The 14,417-nt window shown below is 39.5% G+C and overlaps 1 protein-coding gene across 1 annotated transcript; it reads right to left on the reverse strand.

The window, feature by feature from the left end:
• Positions 1–45: 45 nt before the first annotated feature.
• On the reverse strand, positions 46–9,025 carry sf3a3 (splicing factor 3a, subunit 3). The gene is given in 18 exon segments (XM_051103030.1): positions 46–488; positions 1,050–1,105; positions 2,878–2,968; positions 3,280–3,390; positions 3,672–3,836; positions 4,200–4,269; positions 6,417–6,524; positions 6,671–6,738; positions 6,860–6,928; positions 7,263–7,401; positions 7,665–7,682; positions 7,684–7,742; positions 7,821–7,912; positions 8,015–8,087; positions 8,194–8,299; positions 8,392–8,444; positions 8,555–8,602; positions 8,807–9,025. Coding segments are annotated over 18 exon segments (1,500 nt in total). The 5' UTR covers positions 8,903–9,025; the 3' UTR covers positions 46–410.
• Between the last annotated feature and the right edge of the window lie 5,392 nt (positions 9,026–14,417).

Below are 14,417 nucleotides of genomic sequence, written 5' to 3' on the forward strand. Positions count from 1 at the left end.
TGAATGAATATAAGAATGGAAAAAAAGGCACAAGGCTACAAAATGTTGGGGAAAATGAAGGAATCTGAATACATTTTACTAGTGACAGATGCCTACTGAAGTAAAACCACCTCACTATTTCAAATCTATTGTACAGCAGACTTAATCTCCAGACTGATTAAAAAACATTTTTCACACAGTGTACTAGAATTTATTGATTAAAGAAAGTATCTGTCTCATATTTAAGACAACAAATGAGAAAATGGATAATAATCAAATAGTAATAAAATTTAAAAACTGATCAGTTTCAAAAAGGCAAATCACATTTCTCACAAACTGCGGAAAAGACGAGGACTAAACTCACTATCACATTTCTGCTTCAGTATTTACACTGCAAGTATTTTGTATGTTCAGAGATCTTGTTTGTTGTGCTACAGAAGCCCCTGTCGTTTCAGATCCTCATAAGTTTTCTTGTTGACCACGTTTCCACTGGAGTCTTCATATTCCTCCTGAAAGACAAAACAAAATGTATATTTTCTTTCTGAACTCATAAACATCCAGTTTCAAGATTTATTCCCACTTGAAAACTTCACTAATCTTTCTCTTTTTAACAAGCAACAAATCAAGCAGCCAAAGCAGGGTTTTAACAGCTGATTAATGTTGGTTAAACCTGATGCTTCAGTCAGAGAAAAGCTGTACAGGTGAATGTGACTTCACTCAGTGCAGGGTTTCTGCAGGTTTTATGAAGGTAGAAGTCCACAGGCTTTATAAAATCCAAAATATTTTGAAAACAGGCACATTTGCATTTCATTTTAAAACTCTTCCGCCATAGTCTTGTCTTTCTCACCTCTCTGTTCTTGTCAGTCAGCTCGACTGAAAAATAATCCAAGTTCTGAACATTATAGGTAATTGATCATTATGAACATTATCTGATCATAGGAATTTAAGACTTGCTGCTCTGATTTAAGACCTTTTCAAGGCCTTAATTCACAAAAAAGCTATTTTTTTATGACCCGCTGAAACCCTGCAGTGTAATGTCACACTACTGCATGTGTTTCAGAATAACTCACCTCTGTGTCTGGCTGCCATCGCTCTAATGCTTTCTGTGACTTCAGCTTTGACCAGACTATTCCAAAGAAAAGGAAAAAAAATGGATTTTAAGTACAAGACAGACACCATTACTGTCATTTTCCCAAACAAGTCTCTTTTGTGTTCTTTATTAACATGCATCAATAATGATTTAATGAATAACTGAAACCAATGTTATTATAGGCATTTTGCTCAACATTTAAATAGTCTAAAAATGGTCTATATGTGTGTGTGTGTATATATATAATACTTCTATACACATATATATATATATATATATATATATATATAAATATAATCACATAAGTGTGTGATCTATATATATATAATCACATAAGTGTGTGTGTGTGTGTGCATATATATATATATATACACACACACACACCTGGGTTTAGACCACAATTAGTATGCCGTTTGGCCTCCTTTGCAGCCAATACAGCATTATTTCATCTTGGGAATTACAAATACAAGTCCTGCACAGTAGCCAGAAGGATTTTGAGCCATTCCTTTCGCAGAACAGTGGCCAGGTCACTATGTGATGTTGGTGTATGAAAACATTTCCTGACTCGCTCCTCCAAAACACCCCAAAGTGGCTCAATAATATTCAGATCTGGTGACTGTGCAGGCCATGGGAGATGTTTAACTTTACTTTCATGTTCATCAAATCACTCTTGTCACCAGTCTTGCTGTGTGTATTGGTGCATTATCATCCTAATACACGGCACCACCTTCAGGGTACAATGTTTGAGCTATTGGGTGCACAAAGTCAACCTTCACACTCTGCTCTTATTGGTGGAATGTGCGATCATTAAAGACTGGCCACCAGGCTGCATAAATATAGCCATGAAACCTCCAACACTATATTGGCCAGTGTTTCAGTTTCATTGTCCAACCCCTGTATATATATATATATATATATGAGGCAGACAATAAATTCTCAAGAACACAGATTAATCATATCAAGTGTTTATTGTCCTTACATTTCATCATTCAAAACGTTTAACGTTATATCTTTTTTTTTATTCAGTTACAGCAATAGGCCTATTTCACAATATGGTGGCCGAGGACGGAAGTAGGGAAGCGGTACTTCCGGTTGTGCTGTCACCCGTCACAATCGTCATTCATTCATTCACTGTCAGTGTGAGTGCGAACTCGTTTTTTCCCAATCATCAACAAATTTACTAACAATAAGAATAGCAGATGTTGTCAGTTTTGTTGATTGTTTTCAGGGAGATGTGAGGCGATCAAAATTGGATGGGTTATACATACTTTTTTGAGCAATTTATATTTGATTATCGAGGTATGTGTATTATGTTAGACAGCTGCCATGATAGCTAATCTCTGAATTATCAATGTTGTTTTTATGGATGATCATATATATATATATATATATATATATATATATATATATTTTTTTTTTTTTCCAATATATTTTGTTAAGCTCAAATGATATATGTTGTGTTCTATGCACCATCCTTATCATATTTTTATGATGATCAACCTTTATTAAAATGTTATTAAAATACTTCATAAAGGACATCACTTTTTTTTTTAAATAAAAGGTTATTGCAAATAAGCCCCAGTATAAATATTAGCATTAAGATCTCCAACAAATACCCTGTAGTGCCACGAATTTAAGCAGAAGGCTAGTTATTTTAAACTACACTGTAAAACTGTTGATCCTGTTAGCAAATAACTATCAACATGGCTGGAGCTGAAACAACGCTTTATCATTTATTAACACTATTGCATGGTGTACACTGTATAAATTGGGTGATATGTATATCTGTGATGAATTACTGTACTCACGGGACACTGCATCCTCAATCTGGGTGACGTTAGCAAAGTGGGCTGTATTAGGAATGCCCAAACAGCGCATGCCGTGAGCGTGACGCCACTCCTGAAACACAGAAAACTGATTTTTGACCAGGAACACCAAAGGTCATAGACTTTTCAATACTGTACAAGGGTTAAGAGTAAAATTAGAAACATTTGTTCATTTTTTTTGTTTCTATACTGTCCTGTGTAACATGCTAGATGGTATTTTAAGTAAGAGTAATATTCTCATTAGTGCATGATTAGTAAAGGTGATACAGAACATGTGGAACGGGCACTGAAAGACTGTAAGATCAATAACTAAATTGGAAACAAGTGAGATCCTGCTCCATTAATACATCGGCTAGAATAGCAATATTTTTATTGCAAATTTACTGCAAAGTGTCTCTGGAAGGCTTTGGGTCCTCTGTACGTGTAATTCCCACAGATCTCACAGTTGTAATTGATGTTCAGGCCGTGCAGCTTGTACAGCCAGTATGGAATCGGCTAAAGACAACAGACAAAAGACAAAGTTAATGACACACTATAAGCGTTTTACCACTAGAACTGTGTGATATTGAATATGTGAAACAGAACAGAGTTAAAATAACTAAACAGATGTTATTTACTAAGGCCCAGCCTTAATGATCTCCACTGTTCATTATGTTTTGAAGGGACTGAAATCAATTACCCAACAATCAGATCAAAATAAATTTTAAAAACTTTTTTTTTTTTTGTTTTTCATCTCTAATGAACACCATAAATAACTATAATAAAACCAAGTGTACCTTTCCGTCCCAGCCGAGTGGCAGGTTTTTGGGGTTGTATATGATCTCATTATCTTCATCTTCACTCTCACTCTCACTGGGCTGCTCTTCATCCTCCTCGTCACGCTCCTCTCCTGTGCGCGCCTGCTTCCTCTGGACGTTCTCATGGGTCAGCTGCCTTTGCTCCTGCAACACACAACAAATCACATCAGCTTTCCGCAACATCACTGCAGACACTTCACAATCAAACCAAACCAAAACCAAACCAAAACCACTCATTTAAAAAAAAAAAAATAAATAAATAAATAAAAAAGATACGTACTGAAGTTAATTTACTAAGAAACATCAAAACGTAAACTTAAATACTATATATTTCATCCTTTTCAGGTGCCACTGTAACGATATAATGCATTTGTTTACTTCACCTCTTAGTGGTGTTAATGTTGTGGCTGTGCACATCTTCTGTGTATATTTTTTTGCAAATATTATAGTATTAATGTGTAATGAGAGGAGAATAAATACAAAAACTACAACAGGCAGACTGCTTACCCCCAAGATCTCCACATATTCATAAATCTGAGCTTCAAGAAAAGCAGTTTCTTTGTTGCGCTCAGAGTCTCTGCAGACACAAGATATATATATATAAAAAAAGAATAAATAAATAAGTTACAGTTAACAGGCAAATAATGCATATAAACACAAATTACAAATATTTTGGAAAAAGTCACTTGCTTCTGTACTAGGGATGTCACAATACTCAATATAATATTGAACCATTCGGTACATCTACAGTTTAATGTGCGCTTGTGAATTGTGGTTTTTCGGTTTTGCATTTAAAAAATTCTGTTTTATTTCTCTCGAAATTTGCTGTGTGTGTGCACATGATTTCACCTGCTGAGATGAAGAAACGCCTCCCCGTTTATATTTCAAAAAAGCAACACACAAAGAGCATCTTCCCTTCTAATGAAATGCAATGATAAGCCTTTCTAAACCTGTTGTGCAACAAAAGAGAACATTATAACTTATTTTTACTTCACAGCAACAGTCGAGTGTTTGAAATAACTTCCTTTTGTGATCTGATGTGGCTTCTTATCACAGAATGAGGCAGACAATATATGCTATATTTTATGCTGATTATGGCTTACAAAATACAAAAACTTACAAATACCCGAGATGGCTTGAAGAACACAGATAAACCATATATTAGAGGTCAACCGATATTGGATTTTCCCAATACCGATAACTAGGTTGGACCACACTGGCTGATACCAATTTAATCGACCGATAGTTTTTAAAATGGATACTGAACAGAAAATAAATAGTGCTCTACTATTTAAAAAAAAATTGAAAGTAGCCTACTGAACCATACTTTGTAAATGAATAAAAATATTAATATTAATTATATATTGATGATTACAGTTAGTTCATTAATGTTAACAAAAACAACTCAAATTTTTAAAATATATCAGTGAATGCTAAAATTAACACACTCTAACAAGGAACAATACTTCTATTCTACAGCTTTTATCAATCTTAATGTTACAAATGGACTCATATTGTAAAGTGGTACCATTACATCAACAATCAAGCTGTAGATGGCCATCTTTAAATATCTACACAAAGGCCACAGTATTGAAATTGCATACATATGGATATTGTGTACTTTCACAATTTAACTGCTTCTATTCTAGAACATTTGTGGTTATTTAATTAAAATATAAAAATATGTTAGTCACACAACGGTCAAAAGAAGAACTAGCAGCTATCCGGTATCTCACACACTGGACACATCGCGTTCAATTCAAGCGGCGGTCTACAAGACTTTATTTGATCACCAAACGGGCAAAAGTATACTGCTGTCCTTTCTCCACTAATGCAGCATCTAGTCAACAAATTCATAGCTTATTAATGACATGAAAACATGCACTACAGTATACTGTACACACCGTTCCGTTTTAGATGTTTTAAATCCGCCTTTGAAGTGTCCTGCTCTGTGCAGCGCACAGTGTCACGTGTCTAAACAAACGGCATGTGCTGTCAGTGATTTCTGTCACTAGCGGCCGCTCTCCTGCTGTATAACAAAGACTATAAAGACTTTGCTGAATAATGACAACCTTCTCAGCCACTCCAGCAATGGACCCAACCCGGAAAAAACTATCGACATGGATTTTTGCCAATAACCGATAGTTCCGCCAATCAACTATCAGTGCCGGTTAATCAGCAAATCCGATACATCGGTCGACCTCTACCATATGTTACTGCAGACGAGTGTTTACTGTCCTTACATTTCATCATTCAAAACGTTTAACGTTATACCTTGTTTTTATTCAGTTACAGCAATAGTGATGCCTTTATCAATATTAGAGAAACTAGAACGGAACGTAATCAGTGATACTTCTTTGACGCATGTCTATTTTCTGCTCGAGGGCGCCCTCTGACGTCCAGTATGACTGAAACCCATCCTATTTTGTGTAGAAATTGGAAAAATAATACCTCTCTCAAAAGAACATTAAGCAGACATATAATAATCCACCCTTTTTCCAGTGTACAAAGGTTTACAGAAGTATTTTGTTGTTAATTAGATGCAAAAAAAAAACAAAAAACACTCTGATCAAGCTATCAGAACCAAACCGAACCGAAAACCGTGGTTAAAAACCAAGGTACGCATTGAACCGTGGACTAACTGTATTGTTGCATCCGTATTCTGTACTCATTTAAATCTAACTGCAATGTACTGTCTATTGTCCCAAATGGGAATAGGCTTACTTCTTTGGTCCCTTGGCTTTTGGGTTTTTGGCAAACAGTGAGGGGTCCAGTGACTCCAGAGATTTGCCTTTAGTGCTGAACAGACGCTGGGCCCTCTCTTCTAGTGTGCTACAATGAATAAACACAGACAAACATCACATATCTGGACATTATAGACTCCAGAATCAAGGACTGCCAGTTTAAATGTTTTATTTGTAATCCAGTTAAATGTGAAACTACAGTTAAAGCGAGAGCAACAGCGTGTTCACACTTACCCTCCACATTTGAGACCTAAAGCCATAAGAGCAGACTTCAATCTGTCCAGACCCAAAGACGCCAGCTCCTGTAGCCATTAAACACAACATTACTGATCTGCCAATCAGTTTGACAACAATAATGAAAACATTATTAACTAAGAAAGCATGACGGTCACATTTGTAAACGTGAGACCAAGAGAAACTGACCTCCCAGGAAGAGAAGGCAGACAGATCCAGATGGGCTCCAGCGTGAGTCAGAGCACTGCTCGTCTCTTTCTGTAACAGACAGAAAGAGAAAAAAAAACACCTCAATTCTTTCCTCATGTGTTCACATGATTTAATAGAAGACAACAAGACAAACTGATTTAACATCTTAAATTTGTAATGAGGCACCTGTCGCTGCATAACTAGTAATCAACTCTACAGTGTTATGGAGATGAATGTCACATGACAGTATAATCTGTCTACTATAGGTGTGGTACAAACGTAATATGCCTAATACAGCAGAAAAATAGTCAAAAAAAAAGTAAATTCAGAAAGTAATGCAGCTGTACTGGAATTTCTTCTAATACTAGAGCTCATTAATGTTGTCTTTTAAACACAAACCCACCGGCCAGCCTGGAAACATTCCACTCTCCCACTTCTTCTCAAACTCGGTCAAGATCTTTCCATAGAGCTCATTCTGATCCAGCAGAGGCTTCACCCGATCCGTGTATTCCTGCAGGTACTCCAACAACATTTCCAGATACCTGCAAGAGCACACACATGAGATCACTGATCAGCTACAACAAACATCCATATCAAGGAGCACTTATTAACAACAAAAACAAAAAAACTCAACTAAATATTACACAAAACAAACCATGGTTTATGTTTTAGGACTGAAGAATTTGTTCTGACACAAATTGTGAACCATTTTCTGTGATTGTTTGTAGAGCTGCACAATCTGACAAAAAAAAAAAAAAAAAAAATCACGTTATGTGGTATTTAAAAATGACAGACTTTCACCTACTTCTTATATTCTGTATTTATCTTTAGAGATGTCAAAGAGCTGATCGAATGATGACAGATAAGTGACATACTCCAGTTTCTAGAAAAGAGAAACAGAGAGAGGTATAAGGATCTTTTATGCAATTATTTGAAGATGAACGATGAAGTCAGACAGTACCTCTACTCCTTTCAGATTAATGTACTTCAGGTAGCAGTCATGGAGATCCAGGTAGCGTCCATAACCCTCTTCATCAGTGAACTCCACCAGATCTGTGATCAGCAGGAAGACTGTTACTGTCCATTCACACCATGAATAGGCAAACATATTAGTGTCTGCTTTAGCAAACAGCTCTCATGTTACTTAAGACTTACTTTGTGCCTCCTCACTGGGGTTGTCTTTGGCTTTCATGAGCTCTTCAAACTCCACTGACATGGGCACACAGATCTAGAATTGACACACAGTACAAATGGTTAATTATTTTGCATTCTGAAACAGCATGTCATTCAGGAAAAGATGACAGTGAAGGACAGATCTTTTGACGTCCATCTACCTCATGAGGGTGTTTTCTGTGGAATTCCTTGATCTGTTTGAGTCGGTTGTAGAATTCAGCAAACTCGTTTGGTCCTGATATTGCATTCAGCTCATCCTTCCTCATACTGATAACAGATATACGACAAAGCTGTGAGATCCAGCAAAATAATGCTGATATATTTCTATACTGACTCAAATGTCCTTGAGATTGTCTTACCCATCTTTGTCTTCATACAAGTCTCTGAGGTTTGCACTCACTTCCATGTATCTCTGCAATTATCAAATAACACGAGCTAAATAAATATACAGTTTGCATGACTGTGATTTTGAGAATTATTAGGAAAACCAAAAAGTTAACAACATTAAATAAAATATCTTACATCCAGCATAGCTCTCACACGATGATCAGAGTTGATCTGGTCTCTCAGCTGTTGAGCAGAGAAAATAATAGTTATGCTGAATAAAAACGATGTTGCACACACATAACTTGGCTTTTTGTTTTATCTTTAATCATTGTTAGGAAACACTATTCAAATAGTCTTCGAACTATTTGGTTCAGAGTTTATGTTTATTTATAACATGATTAATGTGTTAGCATCATTTTAAACTTATTCAAAGATGCGTAAAGTTACCGTGTTTTTTTTCGTCAGCATTTCCTTCGTTTTCGCGTCCATAAGCCTCTCTTTCTCCTCATGGTATCGACGCTGTTGCTCTAAAATCGTTTCCATTGTTATACAGTAATTTCAAGATGTTTTTTAATTATTGTTTAGTTAAATCTGCGTACGCGCGTGTAACATACAGGAAAGAGATCCCTTGCTTATTTCACTCGGCCGGAAACATAAACGAGAGAGTTAAGGTTCCGACTTCCACCTCTGTCGCTTTCAGATTTATTTAGGTGTTTTTGAACTGAATAACACAATAGATTGTATTATTGGAAGATGAGTTCACATATCGTTTGTGTTAAATAATATATCACACATTTGGAGTACTTGATCACATCACAACGGCCACAGGCCACTCAGATTTAGATTAAGATTAAGATAGGACTGTTCCAATTGTATTTATTTAAAATTTTTCTTGATTCTTAAGAAAAAAAATGCATGATTAATAGTATGAACGAAAAATCTTTAATGTATATCTAAATAATATATACAATATCTGAATATAATTTAAAATCAAAATAGGTCTGTATTATGCAGATTCATTTTTCGATGTTCTTTCTTGGGATGAAGAAATGTAAGTGCAATGCAATTATTTATCCACTGTTTTTTAACTTAAAAACACTCTCACAATGCAACATAATATCAAAATTCATGATTTATAGTACATACATTCTTATTACATTTTATGTCTCGTTGTGCATGGTTTATCAGTGTGTGTTATTTAAAAAAGGTTCATCTTTCATCAAAGGCCTCTGATAAGCATGTGAAATTCTCTTTTCAACTGACATTTATGTAGAAATATTAGCCAAAAGCCTAATAGCTGGTTAGACACGGAATTACGTAAAAAGAGAACTAAATTTGGGTCTTTTAAAGTGAGCTATGTGTCAACAGAGCTGCGTAGTAACTGGTTACATGTGATCTGGACTATGTAATCAGATTCCAAAAATTAAGTACTTGTAATTAGATTAAATTATATCTTCAAATACTAGTAATCAGACTACAGTTAATTTTTTGTGGATGACATGATTACATATTATTTACACAATAGCAATAAATTATTCATCTTTTATTGATTCTCCCTAATTCCTCTTTTTCATCTTTTAAATTTTCCTTTGTAAAATAGCCTACTTGTATAAATTCAGAAAGTCTTCAAGTTTTGTTGAAGTTCCCCCTGAGATTTTAAAGTAAATATTTTAATAAGTATCACATTTGCATGTTCATTGGATCTCTGACATTCGTTATGGTCACATGACATGCAAGTAAACAAATAAAGTATCTCGTTTTTTTAGTAATTTTTTTATTATTATTATTATGATTGATTTTAAAGTGATTTATTTCAATTTAACATATTTTCTATGATATAATTATTATAATTATTAGCTATTCCTTTAATTCATAAACCCCCCTGCAGTTCCTTCTCGAACACCAGACTGAGAAACTGTGACGTAATATAATGTTTAATGCTTTTTACTCTTTGTATTTTTCTGTCAATATGTTACAAGATTATACTATTTAAATCAATGTGATAAATGAGTTAGGTCAAAAGTAATCTAAAAGTAGTCTGATTACCTAAAATGTGTAATGTAATGAATTACACTACTAACTACAACTGTTGTCATGTAATTTGAAATCAGTAATGGATTACAGTGTCATGATCAGCTGGATGTGTCAGTCCAGATTTGGATGACACTCCAGCCATCTATGAACTGTGTCTGCATTTTTCCGTTTCTTGTATGGACTAATCACCTGTGAACTCTCGTCTCCACCCACCTCATGTGTTGTCATGGTTACTGATGTGTTCTCCTCCCATCTCATGTGTTTCCATAGTTACTCATATGTTCTCCGCCCCCTCAGTGTCATTACCTCCTGTATAAATACCCCAGAATTCCCTGTATTCGGGTGCTGATCATTGTGTGTCTGTGTGTGGGTGTTTCACCTCTCTTCCTATCTCTGACACTGTTGTTTATCCGTCCTGACCATTGCCTAGTGGATTATGTCTCTGTCTTATGCAATAAACTCTCAGCAAATGGATTCAACTGCCTTACCTCTCGTCACTCGTGACAGAATGATCAGCCCTATAGAATCCAGCGAGAGTTTCCCGGGTGGCATGGACTGTAGCGAGGATGTGTTGCGGCGTCTGTGCGGGGTGTTTCAGCGGGGACGTCGGCTAGAGGATTATGTCAAGGAGTTCATCAGTCTTTGTCATCTTGCTCGCGCTAGTGACAACAAACTAAAGGACTGTTTCCTCATGGGGCTTGACCCGGAAGTACTGTGCGAGGTCGATGAGGAGCTGGAGGAGGATCCGGATTGGTCTCTGGTCGAGTTCCTAGATGCTGTGCTTCTGATCCGTGGATCTGAGCTTACTGTGGGTCCGGTTGAGGAGGATTATAGTCAACAACATCAGCGGTCAACGAGCAACCTGCCCAACGAATGGTGCAAGATTGACGCTATTTTTAGACTGGCTTACGAAGTGGCGGACGTCAACCCACCAGTGCGGACGTCAGCGCCGTCAAAAACCCCCACTGTTTCTCATCCTCTCCACACTCGCGAGGATTATGGAACGCCAAGAGGGTCTCCTGCGGTCTCAGAACCGCAAAAAACGGGTTTCAGTCCCGTTTCATGGCGACAGGGGCCGTGTGCAATCCAGCAGGTATCGGTTTCGCAACCGGGAGAGCCGAGTTTAACCCCATCAGTGCCGGTTTCTCAGCCAGGTGAGCGGTCATTCATTTCGGCGGTTCAGGACCCGCAAATAAGGGGTTGTAACCTTATTTCACGGCGACAGGGGCCGTGGTTAATCCATTCTGTGCCGGTGTCTTCAGTTCCTGCGGTCTCTAACCCGCAAATAACGGCTCCTAGTCCCGTTTCACGGTCTAGCGAGCCATGTAGAGCCCAGTTGGTCCCGGTTTTACAGCCTAAGATGCTGTTTAAGGCTCAGTCGGTCCCGGTTATACAGCCAGGAGTGCTGTTTTCTGCTCAGTTGGTTCGGGTTTTACAGCTGGAGGAGCTGTCACCTGTCCTAGCGATAGGTTCCAACATCACATCACAGCGAGAGGGGTTGTGTGTTGTTCAGTCGGTCCCGGTAACGCAGCCAGGAGAGCTGCAGAAGGTCCTCACAGTTTCAAGTCCACAAATAACGGGTCCCACTCCCGTTACACGGTATGAGGAGCCGTGTGTTACTCAGTCGGTCCCGGTAACGCAGCCAGGAGAGCTGCAGAAGGTCCTCACAGTTTCAAGTCCGCAAATAATGGGTCCCACTCCCGTTACACGGTATGAGGAGCCGTGTGTTACTCCGTCGGTCCCGGTAACGCAGCCAGGAGAGCTGCAGAAGGTCCTCACAGTTTCAAGCCCGCAAATAATGGGTCCCACTCCCGTTACACGGTATGAGGAGCCGTGTGTTACTCAGTCGGTCCCGGTAACGCAGCTTGAGAAGCTGCACAAGGCCCTCACAGAGTCTAGCCAATCGGTAACGGGTCTCAGTCCCTTAGCACGGTGTGAGGGACCGTGTAGCGCCCTGTCTACCCCGGTTACACCGCCAGGAGACCTGTTGCCAGCCCTCGTGGTGCCTAGACCGCAGTTGATGGGTCCTAGCCCTGTATCATGGCTCAAGGAGCCGTTAGACACCCAGTCGGTACCGGATTATTTGGCGGAAGCACAGTGGGAGGACTTCACAGCGTCTAGTTTGCCTCTTTCGGGTCCTAGCCCCGAGTTGCCGTGGCCCGAACCTTCAGTGTCTGTTGAATTCGACGTCCCGTGGCCTGATCCACCTGAGCCATGTGACGTTTCAGATTTACTGTGGCCCCAGCCACCCGAACCCTTGAGCGAAGTTAATGTACCGGTCCCGTCAGTGGCTGCACTAACCCCAGAGAAATCGACTCCGGTCGTAGATTCTCTGGGGTCCCCGCTGGTGGCTGCACACTCTCCGGGTCGGTCCATTGGGGTGGCGCAGGTGAAACTACTTCACGCTGTGTCACTCGCTGGGGTCATGGAACCTTCACCAAGCTGTGAATCGGCCATGGAGGCCGTTGAACAGTCTGTTCAGTCTCTGTGGGCACGATCATTGTCCGGTCAACCTAGAGGGGTGCTGTCGCGGCCTGTTCGGCCCAGGAGGTCGTCCTCGTCGTCTGAGGAGTCCGGGAGGGTTACTCCGCTGTCTGCCCCGCCTTGGAGGGCGGCTTCGCTGTCTGGTCGGTCCAGATGGACAGGCGGGTCGTTGTCTGGATTATCTCGGAGGGCTTTACAGTCGTCTGCTCCACCCTGGAAGGTGCATAAACTGTTTGATCGGCTCGGGAGAGCATATCTACGGCCTAGGTGGTCCTCTCCACCGTCGGATCCGCCCTGGAGGGCGTACGAACTGTCTGGCCGGCTCAGGAGAACATCTTCATTGCCTGGTTCGCCCAGGTGGGATTCTCCACCGTCTGCCCCGCCCTGGAGGACGTGCCCGCCGGCTCCTAAGCCTAGAGGCGTCTGGAAGCCGCCCTTAGGGAGGGGGCTATGTCATGATCAGCTGGATGTGTCAGTCCAGATTTGGATGACACTCCAGCCATCTATGAACTGTGTCTGCATTTTTCCGTTTCTTGTATGGACTAATCACCTGTGAACTCTCGTCTCCACCCACCTCATGTGTTGTCATGGTTACTGATGTGTTCTCCTCCCATCTCATGTGTTTCCATTGTTACTCATATGTTCTCCGCCCCCTCAGTGTCATTACCTCCTGTATAAATACCCCAGAATTCCCTGTATTCGGGTGCTGATCATTGTGTGTCTGTGTGTGGGTGTTTCACCTCTCTTCCTATCTCTGACACTGTTGTTTATCCGTCCTGACCATTGCCTAGTGGATTATGTCTCTGTCTTATGCAATAAACTCTCAGCAAATGGATTCAACTGCCTTACCTCTCGTCACTCGTGACATACAGTTTGTTAGTAATCTAACCAGCTATATGTGTCAAAATACACCATCACTAGACACGTTATTTCATACAGCAACAGAATGACGTATTATTGTTTTATCAACCCTAATGTCTCATATTGAGCAAGAAATGGCCAAACATTTCTACATCAGATCAAAACAATTCCTTCCACTGCTATTTTTTTTCCTGTTATACTAGATGAAATTAGTTAGGACTGGCCTGCCAACAGTCAGATATCTAGTGAGTTTTCTCCTGTTGAAGGGCTGCTTATGTGCTTGCGCTAGTGTGTCTGTGTCTTGTGTCTGTAATAGGATATGCCGTGAGATCTGTCTGAGGACACGGTTATCTCTTATAAGCCTGTCTGTCGTAGAAACATGTCCACGTCTGTCTCCTCTGCCATCTCTCTCTCTAAGGTTTTATGACAGTGATAGAAAATTGAATTACTCCCACCTCAGCCTTGTAGGAGAGCCTTGATTATTGAGTCTCTCCTGAGGGTGATCTAAACTTGTTGTTATGACCTTTAGGAGCCCTGTGAGGATTTTGAAGCATCTTTGAAGAAAATCCAGCTGTTAATGTTCCAAATCACACTCACACTCTCAGAAATGCACCTGAAATAAGCTTCTTTTGGAATTAAAACTAAGGAAAAATAATTTCAGTTTTATTCATACACTAGA

The sequence above is a fragment of the Labeo rohita genome, unplaced genomic scaffold (genome assembly GCF_022985175.1).
Source record: "Labeo rohita strain BAU-BD-2019 unplaced genomic scaffold, IGBB_LRoh.1.0 scaffold_341, whole genome shotgun sequence".
In the NCBI taxonomy this organism is placed as follows: domain Eukaryota; kingdom Metazoa; phylum Chordata; class Actinopteri; order Cypriniformes; family Cyprinidae; genus Labeo; species Labeo rohita.